This window comes from Sebastes fasciatus, chromosome 1 (genome assembly GCF_043250625.1).
Source record: "Sebastes fasciatus isolate fSebFas1 chromosome 1, fSebFas1.pri, whole genome shotgun sequence".
Lineage (NCBI taxonomy): Eukaryota > Metazoa > Chordata > Actinopteri > Perciformes > Sebastidae > Sebastes > Sebastes fasciatus.
In genome coordinates, this window is record NC_133795.1 from 3,944,306 (window position 1) to 3,964,812 (window position 20,507).

Genomic DNA, 20,507 nt, shown 5'->3' on the forward strand with positions numbered 1-20,507 from the left:
CCACAGCCCAGCTGTCGACAAACCACATGAGCATCATTCAAATCCCAGTAGTTGTCACAAACCGTCCCCCAATTGTAGTGGCGGTAGATCTCCACTCTGCCAGAACAGCTGCTGTTAGAGTTGACCAGTCTCACTGCAGGATATGGTGCAGTGTATGGATGAATTGCGACTGGAGTCGTGGTTGGAGTAGTTGTTGTTGGAGTAGTTGTGGTTTGAGTAGTTGTTGTTGGAGTAGTTGTGGTAGGAGTAGTTGTGGTTGGAGTAGTCGTGGTTGGAGTAGTTGTGGTTGGAGTAGTTGTTGTTGGAGTAGTTGTGGTAGGAGTAGTTGTGGTTGGAGTAGTCGTTGTTGGAGTAGTTGTAGTTGGAGTAGTTGTTGTTGGAGTAGTTGTGGTAGGAGTAGTTGTGGTTGGAGTAGTCGTGGGTGGAGGAGGAGTTGTGATTATAGTCGTGGTTGGAGTACTAGTGGTTGTAACAGTTGAAGGTGGATAAGTTGTGGTTGTAGCAGTTGAGGGTGGATAAGTTGTGGTTGTAGCAGTTGAGGGTGGATAAGTTGTGGATGTACCATGTGTGGTTGTCGTAGTTGTGGTTGGATAAGGTGTGGTTGTAGCAGTTGAGGGTGGATAAGTTGTGGTTGTAGCAGTTGAGGGTGGATTAGTTGTGGTTGTGGCAGTTGAGGGTGGATAAGTTGTGGTTGTGGCAGTTGAGGGTGGATAAGTTGTGGTTGTAGCAGTTGAGGGTGGATAAGTTGTGGTTGTAGCAGTTGAGGGTTGATAAGTTGTGGTTGTCCCATGTGTGGTTGTAGAAGTTGTGGTTGGAGAAGTTGTGGTTGTACCATGTGTGGTTGTAGTAGTCGTGGTTGAACTTGTCGTGGTTGGAGTAGTTGTGGGAATTCCTGTTTTAAGTGAAAGCAAAATCTCTGTCAACCCACATGACAACTGCAGGTTGCAATTACAACAGTATTGAGCAAAAGCCCCATTTTTTTTACTTGGTTTAGAAATAAATTATCTAAACATGAAGTATTGCCTTAATAGTGGAAGAGGATGCTCATTCTGTATGATACAAATTAGAGTTTGGAAACGTTTGTTTTAATTGTAAATGTGGCTTGTTGTAAATAAAGATGTCCATTCTTTATGGTATCCAGTTAGTTCTAGGATATTAGGTGCCTTCTCTAGTTTTATGTGAACAATACCAACTGCAGTGCGCTTACTGTATGCATAAACTTACCTTCACAAATGACACCAGCATCCTCAGCATGATGACAGTAGTGGTACCCTAATCCCCGATGGGTACAGTTTGTTAGTGATGCTTCATTCCCTGTACAGTGAAGGTCAGCTAACCAAATTGGTCCAGTGCCCTGTCCAAAATATGCATTTCCTAGAGCTAACAGAGCTCTGCCACAGCCCAGCTGTCGACAAACCACATGAGCATCATTCAAATCCCAGTAGTTGTCACAAACCGTCCCCCAATTGTAGTGGCGGTAGATCTCCACTCTGCCAGAACAGCTGCTGTTAGAGTTGACCAGTCTCACTGCAGGATATGCTGCAATGTGTGGATGAGTTGTGATTGTAGTCGTGGTTGGAGTAGTTGTGGTTGCAGTAGTCGTGCTTGGAGTTGTTGTGGTTGAAGTGGTCGTGCTTGGAGTAGTTGAAGCTATCATGGTTTTAACAGCTATGGGTGGGGTTGTGATAATAGTCGTGGTTGGATTAGTCATGGTTGTAACAGGTCTGGTTGGAGTAGTTGTGGTTGGAGCAGGTGTGGTTGTAGTGGAAATTCCTGTTTGAAGTGAAATCAAAATCTCTGTCAGTCCACATGACAAGTGCAGGTTGCAATTACAAGCAAGTATTGAGCAAAAGCCCCATTTCTTCAATGTTACTGTACTTGATCATTAAATTCTTTGGTACGTTTGTTTTTACTTGGTTTAGAATTAAATGATCTAAACATTAAGTATTGCTTTCATAGTAAATTTGCTTATTGTGGTGAAAGAGGATGCTCATTCTGTATGATACAAATTAGAGTTTGGAAACATATGTTTTAATTGTAAATGTGGCTTGTTGTAAAAAGAGATGTCCATACTTTATGATATCCACTTAGTACTAGGATATTAGGTGCCTTCTCTAATTATATGTGAACAATACCAACTGCAGTGTGCTTACTGTATGCATAAACTTACCTTCACAAATTACTCCAGCATCCTCTCTGTGAGCACAGTTGTGTTTCCCTAATCCCGGATGTGGACAGTCTGTTAGTGATGTCTCATTCCCAGTACACTGAAGGTTATCTAACCAAATTGGTCCAGTGCCCTGTCCAAAACGTGCATATTTTGGTGCTGACAGAGCTCTGCCACAGCCCAGCTGTCGACAAACCACATGGGCATCATTCAAACTCCAGAAATCGTCACACACCGTCCCCCAATGACCATGTTGGAGGATCTCCACTCTGCCAGAGCAGGGGTTGTTAGAGTTGACCAGTCTCACTGGAAGAATTTCTGTTGAAATAAAAGCAAAATCTCTGTCAACCTACACAGCAACTGCAGGTTGCAATTACAACAGTATTGAGTAAACGCCCCATTTCTTCAATGTAACTGGATCATTTAATCCTTTTGATATAATGTGCTTTCTCTATTTATATGTGAACAATACCAACAGTGTGCTTGCACTGTGCATAAACTTACCTTCACAAATGACACTCGCATCCTCAAAATGACGGCAGTTGTGGGACCCTAATCCCCGATGTGCACAGTCTGTTAGTGATGACTCATTCCCTGTACACCGAAGGTCATCTAACCAAATGAGTCCTTTGCCCTGTCCAAAACGTGCCCTGCTTGGTGCTGCCACAGCATTGCCACAGCCCAGCTGTCGACAAACCACTTTAGCATCATTCAAATCCCAGTTGTCGTCACAAACCGTTCCCCAATGGCCGTGTTGGAGGATCTCCACTCTGCCAGAGCAGCTGCTGTTAGAGTTGACCACTCTCACTGTTGGAATTTCTGGTTGAAATAAAAGCAAAATCTCTGTCAACCCACTTGGCAACTGCAAGTTGCAGTAACACCAATATTGAGCAAAAGCCCCATTTCTTCAATGTGACTGTACTTGATCATTTAATCCTTGGAATATAATGTGCCTTCTCTAGTTGTATGTGGACAATACCAACTGCAGTGCTTACTGTATGCATAAACTTACCTTCACAAATGACACCAGCATCCTCTCTGGGAATACAGTTGTGAGAACCAAATCCCTGATGTGGACAGGCTGTTAGTGATGACTCATTTCCTGAACACCGAACATTATCTAACCAAATTTGTCCGCTGCCCATCCCAAAAAATGCCCTGTTTGGTGCTAACAGAGCCTTGCCACAACCCAGCTCTCGACAAACCACTTGAGCATCATTCAAATCCCAAATGTCGTCACACACCGTCCCCCAACGGTTGTTGTGGAGGATCTCCACTCTGCCAGAGCAGGGGCTGTGAGAGTTGACAACTCTCACTGTGGGAATTCCTGGTTGAATTGAAAGCAAAATCTTTGTCAACCCACATGGCAACTACAGGTTACAATGACAGCAGTATTGAGCATAAGTCCCATTTCTTCAATGTAACTGTACCTGATCACTTAATCATTTGGCTTATTTTTAAACATTGTTTATAAATAAATGGTCTTAACAAAAACGAATGCCTTTATTGGATATCTGCTTATCACGGTGGAAGAGGATGCCCATTCTGTATGGTACAAATTGGAGTTCGGAAACTTGTGTTTTAAATGTAAATGTGACTTGTAGAAAAAGTTATGGTATCCAGTTACTACTAGGATATAATGGGCCTTCTCCAGTTATATGGGAACAATACCAACTGCAGTGTGCTTACTATGTGCATAAACTTACCTTCACAAATGACACCAGCATCCTCTCTGTGAGCACAGCTGTGGGACCCTAATCCCTGATGTGCACAGTCTGTTAGTGATGCCTCATTCCCTGTACACCGAAGGTCATCTATCCAAATTTGTCCAGTGCCCTGTCCAAAATGTGCATTTCCTGGTGCTGACAGAGCCTTGCCACAGCCCAGCTGTCGACAAACCACATGAGCATCATTCAAATTCCAGAAGTCATCACACACCGTCCCCCAACTGCCGCGGCGGAAGATCTCCACTCTGCCAGAACAGCTGCTGTTAGAGTTGACCAGTCTCACTGTGGGAGTTTCTGGTTGAAGTGAAAGAAAAATCTTTGTTAACCCACATGGCAACTGCAGGTTGCAATTACACCAGTATTGAGCAAAACCCCCATTTCTTCAATGTAACTTTACTTGATCATTTCATCCCTTTGCTCCTTTTTAAACATTGTTTATAAATAAATGGTCTTAAAACAAAGTAATGCCTTTATTGTATATTTGCTTATCACGGTGAAAGAGGATGCCCATTCTGTATGGTATAAATTGGTGTTCGGAAACTTGTGTATTAATTGTAAGTGTTGCTTGTTGTAAAAAAACAAATGTCCATTCTGTATGGTATCCAGTTAGTGCTAGGATATAATGTGTCTTCTCTAATTATATGTGAACAATACTAACAGTGCGCTTACGGTATGCATAATCTTACCTTCACAAATGACACCAGCATCCTCTAAATGCCGACAGTTGTGGGTCCCTAATCCCCGATGTGGACAGTTTGTTAGTGATGTCTCATTTCCTGTACACTGAAGGTTGTCTAACCAAATTTGTCCAGTGCCCTGTCCAAAAAGTGCGTTTCCTGGTGCTAACACAGCTCTGCCACAGCCCAGCTGTCGACAAACCACTTGAGCATCGTTCAAATTCCAGAAGTCGTCACAAACCGTCCCCCAACGGTCGAGGTGGAAGATTTCCACTCTGCCACAGCAGCGTCTGTCAGAGTTGACCAGTCTCACTGTGGGAATTTCTGGTTGAAGTGAAAGAAAAATCTCTGTCAATCCACATGACAACTGCAGGTTGCAATTACACCAGTATTGAGCAAAAGCCCCATTTCTTCAATGTAACTGTACTTGACCATTTAATTATTTGGTTCCTTTTAAAACATTGATGTAAATAAATGGTCTTTACACAAACTAATGCCTTAATTGTATATTTGCTTATCGCGTCGGAAGAGGATGCCCATTCTGTGTGTTACAAATTGTAGTTCGGAAAAGTGTGTAATAATTGTAAATGTGGCTTGTTGTAAAAAAACGATGTCCATTCTGTATGGTATCCAGTTAGTGCTGGGATATAAAGTGCCTTCTCTAATTATATGTGAACAATACCAACTGCATTGGGCCTACTGTATGCATAAACTCACCTTCACAAAGGACACCAGCATCCTCAGCATGACGACAGTTGTGGTTCCCTAATCCCCGATGTGCACAGTCTGTTAGTGATGTCTCATTCCCTGTACACTGAAGGTTATCTAACCAAATTTGTCCAGTGCCCTGTCCAAAACTTGCATTTCTTGGTGCTGACAAAACCCTGCCACAGCCCAGCTGTTGACAAACCACCTGAGCATCATTCAAACTCCAGAAGTTGTCACACACCGTCCCCCAACGGCCGTGTTGGAGGATCTCCACTCTGCCAGAGCAGCGGCTGTCAGAGTTGACCACTCTCACTGTGGGAATTTCTGGTTGAAGGGAAAAAAAAATCTCTGTCAACCCACATGGCAACTGCAGGTTGCAATTACACCAGTATTGAGCAAAAGCCCCATTTCTTCAATGTAACTGTACTTGGTCATTTAATCCTTTGGTTCCTTTTTAAACATTGTTTATAAATAAATGGTCTTAACACTAAGTAATGCCTTTATTGTATATTTGCTTATTGCGGTGGAAGAGGATACCTATTCTGTATGGTACAAATTGGAGTTCGGAAACTTGTGTATTAATTGTAAATGTGGCTCAGCTGTCCTCCCTCCATGATTGCTAAGCTGCGATCACAGAAGGGATGTCTCTTAACTTTCACCACGTAAACCAGATAAAAGTGAAATTCTTTTAATTGGACCCGATAATTTTGCCACTGCACTTCATCAGTTTATTGGCCCACTACATTGAAATATCAGTCCTCCCGCTAAGAATCTTGGTATCATCTTTGACCGGTATATGACTTTTGACCATCACGTCACTAAACCAGTCCAGTCCTGTTTTCTCCAGCTAAGAAACATTGCAAAAATCAGATGCATCTTCTCTTCCACAGATCTTGAACTAGTAATTCACACTTTCATTTTCTCCCGTCTAGACTGTTGTGATTCCCTCTACACCTGCCTCTGTCAAACTGTTTTAAATCGCCTGCAGTTGGTTCAAAATGCATCTGCCAGGTTATTGACCAGAACTAGCCGTCGGTCTCACATTACCCCTGTTCTGGCATCCCTTCATTGGTTTCCTGTAAAATTCAGAATAAACTATAAGATCTTGTTAATTACATATAAGGCACTACATGACCTTGCCCCCAGTTACATTTCTGATCTTCTTGTTCCTTATTCTACCTCTCGACCTCTCCGATCCTCAAATTGTGGGCTTTTATCCATCCCCGCTCAAAGTACAAAGCAAAAGGTGACCGGTTCTTTTCTGTTTTAGCTCCAACCCTCTGGAATCACCTCCCCCAATCTGTTAGTGCTGCTGAAACTTTGGACTCCCTCAAGCGGCTTCTAAAAACCCATCTTTTCAGGCAAGCCTTTTTATAGGCCTCATCCACACGTCTTTCTTTGTTTTAGTTTGGTCTGTCTCTTTTTGTTCTGTGTTCCCTATTGTGATCATTCTTTGGTTTCTGTTATTGTTCGATGTTTTATTTGTCTTGTAACAGTGTGTTTAAAAGGAGATATTTAAATAAAGTTTAACCTACTATACTTGTTGTAAAAAACACATGTCCATTCTGTATGGTATTCAGTTAGTGCTAGGATATAATGTGCCTTCTCTTATTATATGTGAACAATACCAACTGCAGTGTGCTTACTGTATGCATGAACTTACCTTCACAAATGACACCAGCATCCTCCCTGTGAGCACAGTTGTGGTTCCCTAATCCCAGATGTGGACAGTCTGTTAGTGATGTCTCATTCCCTGTACACTGAAGGTTGTCTAACCAAATTTCTCCAGTGCCCTGTCCAAAACGTGCATTTCCTGGTGCTGCCACAGCTCTGCCACAGCCCAGCTGTCGACAAACCACTTGAGCATCATTCAAATTCCAGAAGTCGTCACACACCGTCCCCCAATAGCCGTGACGGAACAGCTCCACTCTGCCAGAGCAGCGGCTGTTAGAGTTGACCACTCTCACTGTGGATATTTCTGGTTGAAGTGAAAGCAAAATTTCTGTCAACCCACATGACAACTGCAGGTTGCAATTACACCAGTATTGAGCAAAAGTCCCATTTCTTCAATGTAACTTAACTTGATCATTTAATCCTTTTGTTCCTTTTTAAACATTTTTTATATAATGGGTCTTAACAATAAGTAATATCTTTATTGTATATTTGCTTATCGCGGTGGAAGAGGATTCCCATTCTGTATGGTATAAATTGGAGTTTGGAAACTTGTGTATTAATTGTAAATGTGGCTTGTTGTAAATAAAGATGCCCATTCTGTATGGTATCCAGTTAGTGCTAGGATATAAGGTGCCTTCTCTGATTATTTGTGAACAATACCAACTGCACTGTATGCATAAACTTACCTTCACAAATAACACCAGCATCGTCATCATGACCACAGTTATGATTCCCTAATCCCCGATGTGGACAGTCTGTTAGTGATGTCTCATTCCCTGTACACTGAAGGTTATCTAACCAAATTTGTCCAGTGCCCTGTCCAAAACGTGCTTTTCCTGGTGCTGCCAAAGCCCCGCCACAGCCCAGCTGTCGACAAACCACTTGAGCATCATTCAAACTCCAGAAGTCGTCACAAACCGTCCCCCAACGGCCGTGTTGGAGGATCTCCACTCTGCCAGAGCAGCGGCTGAGAGAGTTGACCACTCTCACTGTGGGAATTTCTGGTTGAAGTAAAAGCAAAATCTCTGTCAACCCAAATGATAACTGCATGTTGTAATTACACCAGTATTGAGCAACTGCCCACTTGCTTCAATGTAACTGTACTTGATCATTTAATAATTTGGCTCCTTTTTAAACATTGTTTATAAATGAATGGTCTTTACACAAACTAATGCCTTTATTGGATATCTGCTTAGCGCGGTGGAAGAGGATGCCCATTCTGTATGGTAAAAATTGGACTTCAGAAACTTGCGTATTAATTATAAATGTGGCTTGTTGATCTTAATAGTAGATTTGCTTATTGTGGTGGAAAAGGATCCTCATTCTGTATGATACAAATTAGAGTTTGGAAATGTATGTTTTAATTGTAAATGTGGCTTGTTGTAAATAAAGATGCCCATTCTGTATGGTATCCAGTTAGTGCTAGGATATAAGGTGCCTCTCTGATTATTTGTGAACAATACCAACTGCAGTGTGCTTACTGTATGCATAAACTTACCTTCACAAATGACACCAGCATCCTCAGCATGACCACAGTTGTGGGTCCCTAATCCCCGATGTGGACAGTCTGTAAGTGATGTCTCATTCCCTGTACACTGAAGGTCATCTAACCAAATTTCTCCAGTGCCCTGTCCAAAACGTGCACTTCTTGGTGCAGACAAAGCCTTGCCACAGCCCAGCTGTCGACAAACCACTTGAGCATCATTCAAATTCCAGAAGTCGTCACAAACCGTCCCCCAACGGCCGAGCTGGAGGATCTCCACTCTGCCAGAGCAGGGGGTGTTAGAGTTGACCAGTCTCACTGTGGGAATTTCTGGTTGAAGTGAAAGCAAAATCTCTGTCAACCCACATGGCAACTGCAGGTTGCAATTACACCAGTATTGATCAAAAGCCCCATTTCTTCAACGTAACTGTACTTGATCATTTAATTATTTGGCTCCTTTTTAAACATGGTTCATAAATAAATGGTCTCCTAACAAAAATGAATGCCTTTATTGGATATCTGCTTATCACGGTGGAAGAGGAAGCCCATTCTGTATGGTACAAATTGGAGTTTGAGAACCTTTTGTATTAATTGAAAGCGTGGCTTGTTGTAAAAAAAATTTTTTCATTCTGTATGGTATCCAGTTAGTGCTGGGATATAATGTGCCTTCTCTAATTATATGTGAACAATACCAACTGCATTGTGCTTACTGTGTGCATAAACGTACCTTCACAAATGACACTCGCATCCCTTAAATGAAGACAGTTGTGGTTCCCTAATCCTCCATGTGCACAGTCTTTTAGTGATGTCTCATTCCCTGTACACTGAAGGTCATCTAACCAAATTTGTCCAGTGCCCTGTCCAAAATATGCATGTACTGGTGCTGCCAGAGCCTTGCCACAGCCCATTTGTCGACAAACCACTTGAGCGTCATTCAAATTCCAGAAGTCATCACACACCGTCCCCCAACGGCCGAGGTGGAAGATCTCCACTCTGCCAGAGCAGCGGTGGTTACAGTCGGCTAGTCTCACTTGAGGACTTAGTTGTGCTGTGGCTGTGGCAGGTGTGGTTGAAGCAATTTTGGTTGAATCAGTTGTGGTTTGAGCAGCTGTGGTTGGAGTAGCTGTGGTTGGAGCAGGTGTGGGTGGAGCAGTTGTGGTTGGAGAAGGTGAAAAAATAAAGACACTTTATCCCAATGTGATAAATCAGATAATGCACTTAATCAGGGATAATGTGTGTTTAGGCAAGAACATCTAGAAAGGGAACACATATTTTTTTTGCCGGGCTCGGATTTGGAACTTACATAGTTGCCGTAACCACATAGGAAAACAACATTCCTCCCAAAGACACGCACCACGACGCAATTACAAATGTCCGTATCTGTATCCAGCAAATACTGCTCATAAGTCCTCATAATTGTTATAGTATCATGCAATTGCTAAAAAACGTATACAGTGCTGTCACTTTAATTAAAGCTCACAAAGTCATCCTATGTCGTGTTATTGGTGGTTATAGGACATTATTCCAGTTCAGAAACTTAGAATTTATAATCTGTTATTATATGTTAGAGCAGTTCTCTATGTGTCTTCATGACTAGCTAAAGTTACAGTAGTTATAATGCTGTGTAAGCCAGGACTCAGATTCTCCCTTTAAACACCGTTGGGACTTTGGCATGGAGGTATAACACATTATGAATGCTGAACTTAAAACATTATGTCCATCTCTTATAATACTTCATAAAGCTTGTTAAAGGTCGTCATGCATGATTATAAACATGTATAAAGAGTTTTATAAAGCCTTATGAATGCATTATAATTATGAATTTGCTTATAGTGCATAATAGGCATGACCTTCATGTGTCTATCAATGTATTATACCTTGACATGAAAGATTAAAAAAAAGCTTTTTTTTTCTTGGTCTTGGTCTTGGTGTCTTAATGTTGTATTTAGGAGGGATTATTGATCATATTTATCAATTCTTGATTCGTAAAAAATGGTTACATTTATCACCAAATATGTGTAACAAATAGTATCAACCCAGAAATTGCTGCAACAACTTATGAGACATAATTGAACATGGGAATGGCCATCATAAACTTCAATCATAATGTTCTAAACACATACACTTTTACAATGTATTTATTTAGAATTTAATCTACTAGCTAAAACACAGAGGGAAAGTTAAGATAATAACTGACGCTGAGTACCAAGGTTAAGAGAACTCAGGGTCCTACCCACACTTATTTTATAGAGGGTATGAATACTACAGCTGTCTAAAATTAAAGATCAGACTATTGTTCACTGCTATTTGTTCCATGCATGTTCAATTTTAATGCACCAATGACTAATTTGTTTGGCCACTTGGGGGCAGTGGAACAAGCTGTAAACAACATGGACATGCAGTCTAGTAACCACTCAATTTTTCTGTCAGCCATTTGGTGCTGGGAAAGCAGTATATAGTGGGTCTATCAGAGCTTTGTCACTGAAACAACTGCCCCCCGAGGCTGGAAACAAGGTTGTTGAGAGTGGCGAGAGTGAAGGTAAATAATAAAGTTGCTGGCTGTAATACCAAAACAATAAGCAGAAAGATGCTGTAATGTTCTATAGAGCTGGAGGGGACTGCAGAGTGAGGTGGTAATCCTCTGTGGTTTTGACACTCCCTGCAACTCCCTTCACATTACAAGAATTATTTAATTTATTTGATCTATTGTTAATATAAACTATTGATTAGTGAAATTTTAATCTCATAAGAATTTGAGCTTAATGTGTAAACTGGTAATATGTGACACTTTACCTGTCCATCCTGTTAAAGTCTGCATTAGTAGGAGCAACAGCATACCCCGAGTCATCCCCATTATGGGCCACATCCAGCAGATTAGACGTACACTTGCTGAATAGAACAAAAGAGACATTTTAACAAACTGTGTGAAAGCAGACTCTAATGGCTTGCTCAATAATGGATGTAAATGCAAATACAAACTCACAAAATTATCAAATCATTCTACCATCAACAAGGTCAGAAATTAGATTACATTAATAGATTAAAAGATGGTTTATTTCCAGTGTAACTCTTGAAGTGGGTGCTTGGGAATCCAACAGTAGCCATGTTTCCATTCAATTGAATTTTAAGCAAACTTTTGAAATGTTGCAAGAAAGAAATGCAAACTAGGCACGTTTCCATCAACTGGTTTGGAGCAAATAAACTCGGCTACAATGTAGTTTTGTCAGAAGTTGACAGACGTAGGCTTTGCATGGCTGTAAACTCCTAGTAGACAGAGTAGAAAAAGTAGAGGTTGTGAACTGGAAACAAAACAGATTGCCTTGGCCATCTAACCCATGTAAGATAGAAAAATGGCAAGGGGTCTTCATGAATTTTTTTCAATTGGGCAAGTGTTAATTGTTCTTTCATGTCCGCTAGTATTGGCCATGTTTCATGCTGTCCGTAGACAAAGACAAGCATTCGTGCGTTATGGGAATACCCAGGAAAAGACTGAGGAACTTTTATCGAATTTTGCCATTTCCATACAGCTTTTCTAATGCCATGCTTCAAAATACACATAAAAATATTGAATGGAAACTCAGCTAGTGAGTGAAAGAGCTTGTGCGAGAATTCAACTGTGAGAGTGGGACCGTGTAGAAGCCAGTGTTGGCGTCCAGAGACATATAATATAACTATGACATTATAAGTCACTTGTGACCCTCGAAATGTAACTTGAATTGTAAAGATAAACACAATACCAGGGTACAAATTTGCAAGGGAACTGATTTTACCCATTCGTGTTAACAAGTGTTAACCAATTATATCTCATGAATAGCCCAATCATAAAATGTATAGTGTATATTCTGTTAATCACCTCCACCACTGCCCCCATCATTATTGTCATCATCATTCACTTACCTTTCCAGGTGTGAGGCAGGCAGTTGTCCTTGGAGGCTGACTGGCAGTGCTGCGTCAGTTGTCAGAAGAGAGTCTCTGTGAGCCGCAGACCTGTACTGCGTCCCTTGGTGTACTGGACCATTTATAGGAGCCAGTAGGGTAATTAAGTGGCACAATTATGCTCGGTATGTTTTCTGAAGTGGTAGCCAAGTTTAAGAATGTTGAATATCTAGACAAGCAACCAAGTTAACCACTTGACCTTGCCTGACAAGTTATGATTTGGAACATAAGAAGTGTACAGTATTTTACAATATTTCCACTAGATTGCAGTAAATGAAAGATCGTCCCCAGAACAACTTACATTATGGGAAAACTTTCTCAGATAAAAGAAAAAATCCATTTGGCTTCTGCATGATGCAGAACCAGGTCACAGTCTTCAACTTTGGTGGCTCAATTGTATAGCACAGAATTTGAATTCTGTCAAATGATTAATAAGGGGCAACAAGAGTCTTTCCTATATGTCTGCTCTTACGTTCACCACTGTGTTCTAAGGGATGTGAGAGGCAGAGAGTGTTTTACCAGGTGTCCATTAGGCAGGAGAACACATCCACACGGACTACTGGGGTTAACCCTGGACGGCTAAGGCTGTCACAGTCTGTCTCTTGGTCTCTCCTCTCCAGCCACATTCCCTATTCCTCAGACCCCTTCATTTCCATTTTCCATCCATCCATCCAGCAGGGTAGTGGCTAGAACAGAGCCCCCAAACTGGGGAAACTCTCACAAGATTGTTAAGGTTAGGCATTGTCCTCGAATGGAGAGTTTTTGCAAGTTTTTGCAGATCTCAGATCAGACCTCTGATTGGTCAATACTACTCAGATTACAAACCAGAACGCTACCGATACAAAAATCTTGTCCCGTTGCCTACAGATTCTGCATTCACATGCAGATATCTGTTCATAGAGGTTATGTCCTAGTTGCTTTGTTTGTTTCTTGCTTGGTGCTCTTGTGTTCAAGCATCTATTATCTGTATGCTTACCTGTACCATTACCTACCTACCTGCCTGCCTGTTTCCTGTGTACATGCCCCTTTGCCTTCCAGCCCACCTGTCTGCCCACCTTTACCTGCCTGTAAGGTATTTCACCAATAAAATCACGGAAGTCATCCTGCTTCCTCCTCGTTCTGCGTTTGGGTCCGATCCCCTTTGCCCTGCATAACCAGAGGCAGACATTTGAATTGCATTCCCCTCTCTTTGGTGCCATGCATCCCTCCAGAGCTCTTTGGAGCCCTGTGGAGGCTGCTCACACCCTGTGCATCCCCTCATAGGCTTCTGAAGCCCAAGGAGAGGGCTCCACACTTGAGACATCCCTCCAGTCGCTCCAGGTCTGCAAAAGAAATATACAGTATCACCTCATTGTATGTTTTGCATGTGAAACTTTATTTTGCAGTAACTTACAGCTAAGTTTAGTGGATTAACATTCTAACAAAATAGAAACACTCATAAAAAGTTTAACTGCTGGACACAAGATGTCTCCTACTGAAAAGTCCATTGTCAGTATATGTGGACTGGAGGTTTCAAGATTCAGCATCACCAGTCCAGGTTCCTTCCTGGCCTAGGACGTCTACACCCATGTGCTCGATGGAGCAGAGGATAACAGTCAGAAGCAAGCAGGATGCCCCAATATGGCTGCTGTTCAATCATTGTCTGCTATCTCACTTTTGCCACCAAAGAGATGAACAGCTTTTTATCAGCGTGTGGAAGTTTCCAGCTCAAGAGGATGCTGTTATTAGCTTCTCAGAGCAGGGGATCAGTACAGCAACATACGCACACACAACAACACTGATAGTGTAACCATATTTATATAAGACTGACCACAGATGACCCATAGGAACACTAAAAATGAACAGAGACTGATATTAATACACCTGTTGCCCCAGTGCATGCTGGGAGGCTTTCCACTACACCTGCCCTCCAGTGCCGCTACTGTAATGTAGTTCACCTGTCAACTATGATGGATGGTGATGGGTGTAGCTGCAAATGTTTTTGCGGCTGGGACTGCCAGTACTTGACACACTTAACCTAAAAGTTAATTAGGGTGCAGTGTTGTAAGAGACGTATTCTTAGATTAAGACATTAGACTTCAGCCATTAAGACAATGATTTTCTGCATGCCACAACTTAAGACAGTTTTTATGGCTTTGTTCTGGTCTGCGTCACAATCCTTTTTGTTCAGCATCATTAGCGACATCTGCCAATTAAATTAAATTAAATTAATTAAATTGTCTTAAGTCCTGTGGCCAGATGTATAAATGTGTACGCCTTTTCCCACACAACAGAGAGAGTCAACAGGAAGACATCAAATTATAATGCAAGAAAATTATTCAATGAGTAGAACAAACGTCCTCCAAAAAGTTTAAACATGAAATCAAAATGAATGAGTTTGAGGGGCATTCATCCAGCTGTCACAGCAGCTGTTGACGAGCAAGTCTTGCATCCACCCAGACCCATATGCTGTACCAATGCAGCCGGGAGAGCCATTGTTGGTGAAGAAAGGCTGGACATTTTTGTAGGGCAATATGAGAAATGGTGGGATGGAATTCCCCAAGGTATTTACAGCACACTCAAGTGTAGCCGACGATGATTGAAAGACGAAGAATATTGAAACATGAAAAGGATAATTAAGTTATTCCCTAATTCTTGAAACTTCTTTCAAAAACTGTTACCTGACCTCAGGGCACTAGGTGCTGAGGCTCTTAATTTACAACCGCCTGTTTAAGCTCAAAGAAGAGAATCAACAAGACTTATTATCCATTCTGACCAATTGAGCTTGTTCATTGAATTAGGACTCTGTTACGGGTTAAAGGCCCTGACATCTGTTTTTCTTCCCAAAGACTCAGAGAATCCCCACACTTGCCCGTGGAGCAGAGCGTTTCAGCACACTATTTTGATGCTATAAACTGTATTGTCTCTCTCAAACTTCAGACATTACCGATCTTCTCTAACAGTGACTGCAATAACTATCCTAATTATTTTATCAATAAGGTTGTAAATGTTAGTGCGAACATCTCACCCTTGTCCAGTCAACTCACTAGAGGTTGCACAAATCCCTCCATCTTGGACTCCTTTTCTCCTGTGTCCATAGATGACATTGCAACCTTGTTAGGACAAATGAAACCCTCCTCTAGCCTACTTGATGTCCTATTGGCCCTATTATAGCATAGTCAACAATTTAAACCACTCTCTTTTATCAGGGTGTTTTCCCAGGTATTTTAAGCAGGCTATTGTTCAAACTTTATTGAAGACACCGAAACTGGACCCCTCCCTGCTAGAGAACTACAGGCCTACTCCCTGTCTTTTCCAAAATTCAGAAAAGGTTGTTGAAAAATAACTTGTTCAAATACTGGAACTGCACAGGGTGTTTGATACATTTTAATTTGGTTTCTGTAAACTTTACTCCACGGAAACAGCTCTCCTTAAGGTCTCAAATTATATTTTAATGGCTGCTGACGATGGAGATTGTTCAGTTTGGGTTTTATTGGACTATAGCTCAGCATTTGATACTGCTGACCATCACATTATAATCCACAGGCTAAATTACCTTATTGGCTTTTCTGGGACGGCATTGGAATGGTTCTCTTCCTGTCTCTCAGCCAGGACTTTGTCAGTCTCTGTGTGGGAATTTGTGTTGGACACAGCTGTTTTGCAATGTGGTGTTCGCCATTGATTGATCTTGAGAAACATTTTATTCTCTATATACATACTGCCACCAGGACAGATTATTAATAGTTTTATCAACATCTCTTGTCATTTGTAAACTGATGACATCCAGTTGTATTTTTCAGTTAAAACTGATGAGTCTTTCTATTCTGAACTGTTGTTTAAATGCAAAAACATTTTCTGCAGTTAAATGCAGATAAAACGTAAGTCCTGATTCTTGCTCCGGATCACCTTCACTCACTGATCAAGCAGAACCTTGGTGCCTTAGCCTCATCTTCTCGGTCTCGTCTGCGTAATCTGGGTGGGATTTTTGACCAATCCATGAGTTTGGATGCTCACATTAAGACGCTGACTAGATCATGTTTCTTTCACTTGAGAAACATAGCTAAACTTAGGCCTGTGGTGTCGAGACATGAAATGGAGATCCTAATGCACACTTTTATGTCATCAAGATTGGACTACTACTATTTAATAATTCCTCCTTACACCGCTTACAAACCATCCAAAATGCTGCTGCTTTGGAATAGTCTCTCAATAAGCTTGAGGTCTTTTAACTCTGTAGACTCTTTTAAAAAGCAGCTAAAACAAAAAGAAACATCTGTTCAGACATTTAGGTGATATTTTATATTTTAACTTTTTATCTGTTTCTCCTTTATATTTTATCCAGTGTTTTTATCTTTGTTTTATTTCTTTGATTCTATTTTTATTTTATGTGATTTTATTTCTTTGACTGTGAAGTACTTTGTGACGTGTCTGCGAAAGGTGCTACTGTATATAAATAAACTTGGCTCGCTTAAAAGTAGGCCTATTTAAGAAAAAATGCTGTTGCACTGTACTTAATATTTTGTTATTTTCATTCTTCTTTTATTCATTCGCTCTGTCCAGCAGCAGAGGAGGGGCTTCAGGGCTCTGCAGACTGAGTCCAGCATGTCGTCTGCAGCGGGCAGACCATGACGAATTGACTGCAGTTGACTTTTGCTGCTGGATCCAGGATATAACCTGCTAAGGCTACATGGATAACGCTACAACCAAACTTTACTTCACTTCCCTGGAGTCAAAAAGCACGAGCAGATAGCCTATAGGAACAGTGCCACTCTGCCATTGCAACTATTGCCATACTAATACTTTACTATTTGCAATTACCTCCACTCATTAAATCCATGCTCTACTTTTTAACCATGTGGTTATGTCAAAACAAGTTACTAATATGCATATTTGGGAATTAATACCTCCGCTAAGTGTATTTCACTGATGTTGCAACCAGTACCACTTACCCTGTGAGTGAGACTTTATTTCCCCGGTGTAAGTCTTTATACTAACTTATTATTTAAAAAAAAAAATTCATTCTGCCAATGATTATTCGTTCAGCACACTGTTGTATCAATGCTCATTTCCATTTACACATAAGAATCACAGAACCACATTCTTTTGCACTCACTAATATGACACGAATAATGCAATATTTTATGTTTTAACTTGTGTTTTTTGTCTTTTTCTCCTGTATATTTTATCCAGTGTTTTTATCTTTGTTTTATTTCTTTGATTCTATTTTATTTCATGTGATTTAATTTCTTTGACTGTGAAACACTTTGTGACTTGTCTGCGAAAGGTGCTACTGTATATAAATAAACTTGTCTTGCTTGCTTGTGGATTGTAGAAAACACATGGGTGTGCCCCAAAACAATTACCAGTTTAGTTTTGTTCTGGAAATGGACAGCATGTACAGACAGGTAATGATGACTGGGTTACTTTTTGAAAGCTGTCCAAAGATGACAATGATTTGAGGTATTTATTACATTGACACTTTTTTCTGTGGCATTTTAGGTCTACAAATTATTGTCAACAAGTACAACATCATGTGTTAAACTACCTGCTGCTGTTTGAACATCAGAGATTCAACATCATCAGAGGTACCACCTGCACTCATACTTGCCAACTCTCACGATTTTCCCAGAAGACTCCCGTTTTTTCATTGCCCTTTCTTTTCACACTTTTTTTCCTTTTCGTTATCTCAACCTGTTTCTGGCACTGTACAGTGTGTATAAGCCATAAGGTCTACTTTTTCCACCTGTATGGCAATAGAGCGACACCACATGTCTTTTCCCAGCGGAGGAGAACTGCTCGCAACACCACGGTGTGTTTGAGCTGTGCTTTCCACACATCACAGCATCACAGCAAAGCTGTCGTGGTGTGGTGCAAGCCATTTTAAATAACAGACAATTAAAAATAATTATTATAAATTTTAATTATTATAAATAATAATAATGATAATTTCAGAGTGCAGTGGTGCCGTTGTTGCATTGTGTCTGAAAGGGCCTTCAGTGAGTGAGAGCAAGAAAGGGAAATGGAGAGTACTAATAAGATATAAAAAATATTCAAGCAGGGGCAAAAAAGAATGAAATAAAAATGAAATGATATAAAGCCCATGAATATTACCCTGGTTGATACAAGATATTCACACAACTTCCCACCTGAGGGGTGAAATATTCAGTTTTCTTTCCTGAGAATTAAAAGTAGGCCTATTTAAGAAAAAATGCTGTTGCACTGTACCTAATATTTAGTTATTTTCATTCTTCTTTTATTCATTCGCTCTGTCCAGCAGCAGAGGAGGGGCTTCAGGGCTCTGCAGACTGAGTCCAGCATGTCGTCTGCAGCGGGCAGACCATGATGCATTGACTGCAGTTGACTTTTGCTGCTGGATCCAGGATATAACCTGCTAATGCTACATGGATAACGCTACAACCAAACTTTACTTCACTTCCCTGGAGTCAAAAAGCACGAGCAGATAGCCTATAGGAACAGTGCCACTCTGCCATTGCAACTATTGCCATACTAATACTTTACTATTTGCAATTACCTCCACTCATCCATGCTCTACTTTTTAACCATGTGGTTATGTCAAAACAAGTTACTAATATGCCTATTTGGGAATTAATACCTCCGCTAAGTGTATTTCACTGATGTTGCAACCAGTACCACTTACGCGACTTGGGTGTGTTTTTCCCCCGTGAGTGAGACTGTATTTCCCCGGTGTAAGTCTTCATACTAACTTATTATTTCAAACAATTGTCATTCTGCCAATGATTATTTGTTCAGCACACTGTTGTATCAATGCTAATTTCCATTTACACTTAAGAATCACAGAACCATAAACGGAAAATATAAAAGAAAAACGGGATTTTATTTTCAGAACAGTATCAAAAATAAGTAAACCATAGGGAAATAATGAATAAATAATCAATAAAAATAAAGGAAATAAATGAAATTTACAAAGATGAAATAAATATATACATACACTAAAATGAAGCAGACATAAATTAAATCTAATTCTAGGAATAGGAACGTTTCACAGATCTGTCTTATCTAGCTAACCCTCTCCTGTTTCCCTGTCCCTTCTTTGATACTAACTTATAACACTAATAACGTTGCCGCCAGCAAAAAACCTCCATTCATATTTAATTCATGTTGTATTTTATAACCACGGTGGTCAAAACAAGCGACTAATAGCCTTTTTGGAAATTAACCATGTTACTTTTGTAATACGCCAATGTTTCTGACCGCAAGTAACTCCGGCCTGGGTGTGGTTTCAGGCACTTAACTAATTATAACTAATTAAAGAAAACACATGGGTGTGCTCCAAAACAGTAACCAGGCATATGGGACAGGTTGTACAGTAGTTAAATGCTACGTGTACCAACTGTTTTGTGAACAATAGATAATGACGCATTAGAGAGGATAACATACCTCTTACATTATAGTTGACAGGTTGACATCACCCTTACCCTTGACCGTGGGAAAGGTGGGGGACCTTTACAACGGTCGCTTTCTGTCTGGACGTCCTCCTCCTCTTTGTGTGGGGGGGTGTATTTGTATATGTACTAGGGCTATCAATCGATTAAAATATTTAATCGCAATTAATCCCATGATTGTCAGTTAATCGTGATTAATCGCAAATTAATCACGCATTTTCTTCCATCCATCCATCTATTATCTGTAACCACTTATCCCATAGAGACAGACGACCATTAACGCTCACATTCACACCTACGGGCAATTTAGAGTGAACAATTAACCTAGCCTGCATGTCTTTGGACTGTGGGAGGAAGCCGGAGAACCCGGAGAGCACCCATGCTAACACGGGGAGAACATGCAAACTCCACATAGAAGCCCCCTTGCCGGATTCGAACCTGCGACCCCGCGTCCTTGCTTGTGTGGACGCTATAAAGTTAACGTTAGCCGTGTTTCTTCAGTTTATTGTGTCGCCGCGGCCGTGTTGGCGACTTTGGGATGAACTACAAGCTAACGTAACATTATTAACAACGAACCAACATGTTACTATAATGTATCCTGGCGCTTTCTGACGTGTTCTTGTTTCTGTGAACGCTATAAAGTTAACTTTAGTCGTGTTTCTCCCGTTTATTGTGTCGCCGCGGTACTTTCGGATGAACTACAAGCTAACGTAACATTATTAACAATGAACC

General features: G+C 40.8%; 2 protein-coding genes across 2 annotated transcripts; both read right to left on the reverse strand.

Moving 5' to 3' along the window:
* Positions 1-651: 651 nt before the first annotated feature.
* On the reverse strand, positions 652-4,601 carry LOC141776759 (scavenger receptor cysteine-rich domain-containing protein DMBT1-like). Its single transcript, XM_074650552.1, has 7 exons — positions 4,581-4,601; positions 3,874-4,054; positions 3,180-3,494; positions 2,668-2,986; positions 2,171-2,508; positions 1,386-1,773; positions 652-892 (listed from the first exon to the last, which is right to left on the reverse strand). Exons 1-7 carry the CDS (start codon positions 4,599-4,601, stop codon positions 652-654), a joined length of 1,803 nt encoding a protein of 600 aa, XP_074506653.1.
* A 2,970-nt stretch (positions 4,602-7,571) lies between these two features.
* LOC141776764 (scavenger receptor cysteine-rich domain-containing protein DMBT1-like) lies at positions 7,572-9,184 on the reverse strand. Its single transcript, XM_074650563.1, has 3 exons — positions 9,164-9,184; positions 8,452-8,809; positions 7,572-7,954 (listed from the first exon to the last, which is right to left on the reverse strand). Exons 1-3 carry the CDS (start codon positions 9,182-9,184, stop codon positions 7,572-7,574), a joined length of 762 nt encoding a protein of 253 aa, XP_074506664.1.
* Between the last annotated feature and the right edge of the window lie 11,323 nt (positions 9,185-20,507).

Bases quoted from the DNA above. Each gene is read 5' to 3' on its own strand.
- LOC141776759 (XM_074650552.1), bottom strand. From the start codon at position 4,601: ATGCTGGTGTCATTTGTGAAG. The intron at 4,055-4,580 runs GTAAGATTATGC...GTTTGTCGACAG, and splicing joins TGCTGGTGTCATTTGTGAAG to CTGGGCTGTGGCAAGGCTCT. The intron at 3,495-3,873 runs GTAAGTTTATGC...CAATTCAACCAG, and splicing joins TGCTGGTGTCATTTGTGAAG to GAATTCCCACAGTGAGAGTT.
- LOC141776764 (XM_074650563.1), bottom strand. From the start codon at position 9,184: ATGCGAGTGTCATTTGTGAAG. The intron at 8,810-9,163 runs GTACGTTTATGC...TGCAACCTGCAG, and splicing joins TGCGAGTGTCATTTGTGAAG to TTGCCATGTGGGTTGACAGA. The intron at 7,955-8,451 runs GTAAGTTTATGC...TACTTCAACCAG, and splicing joins TGCTGGTGTCATTTGTGAAG to AAATTCCCACAGTGAGAGTG.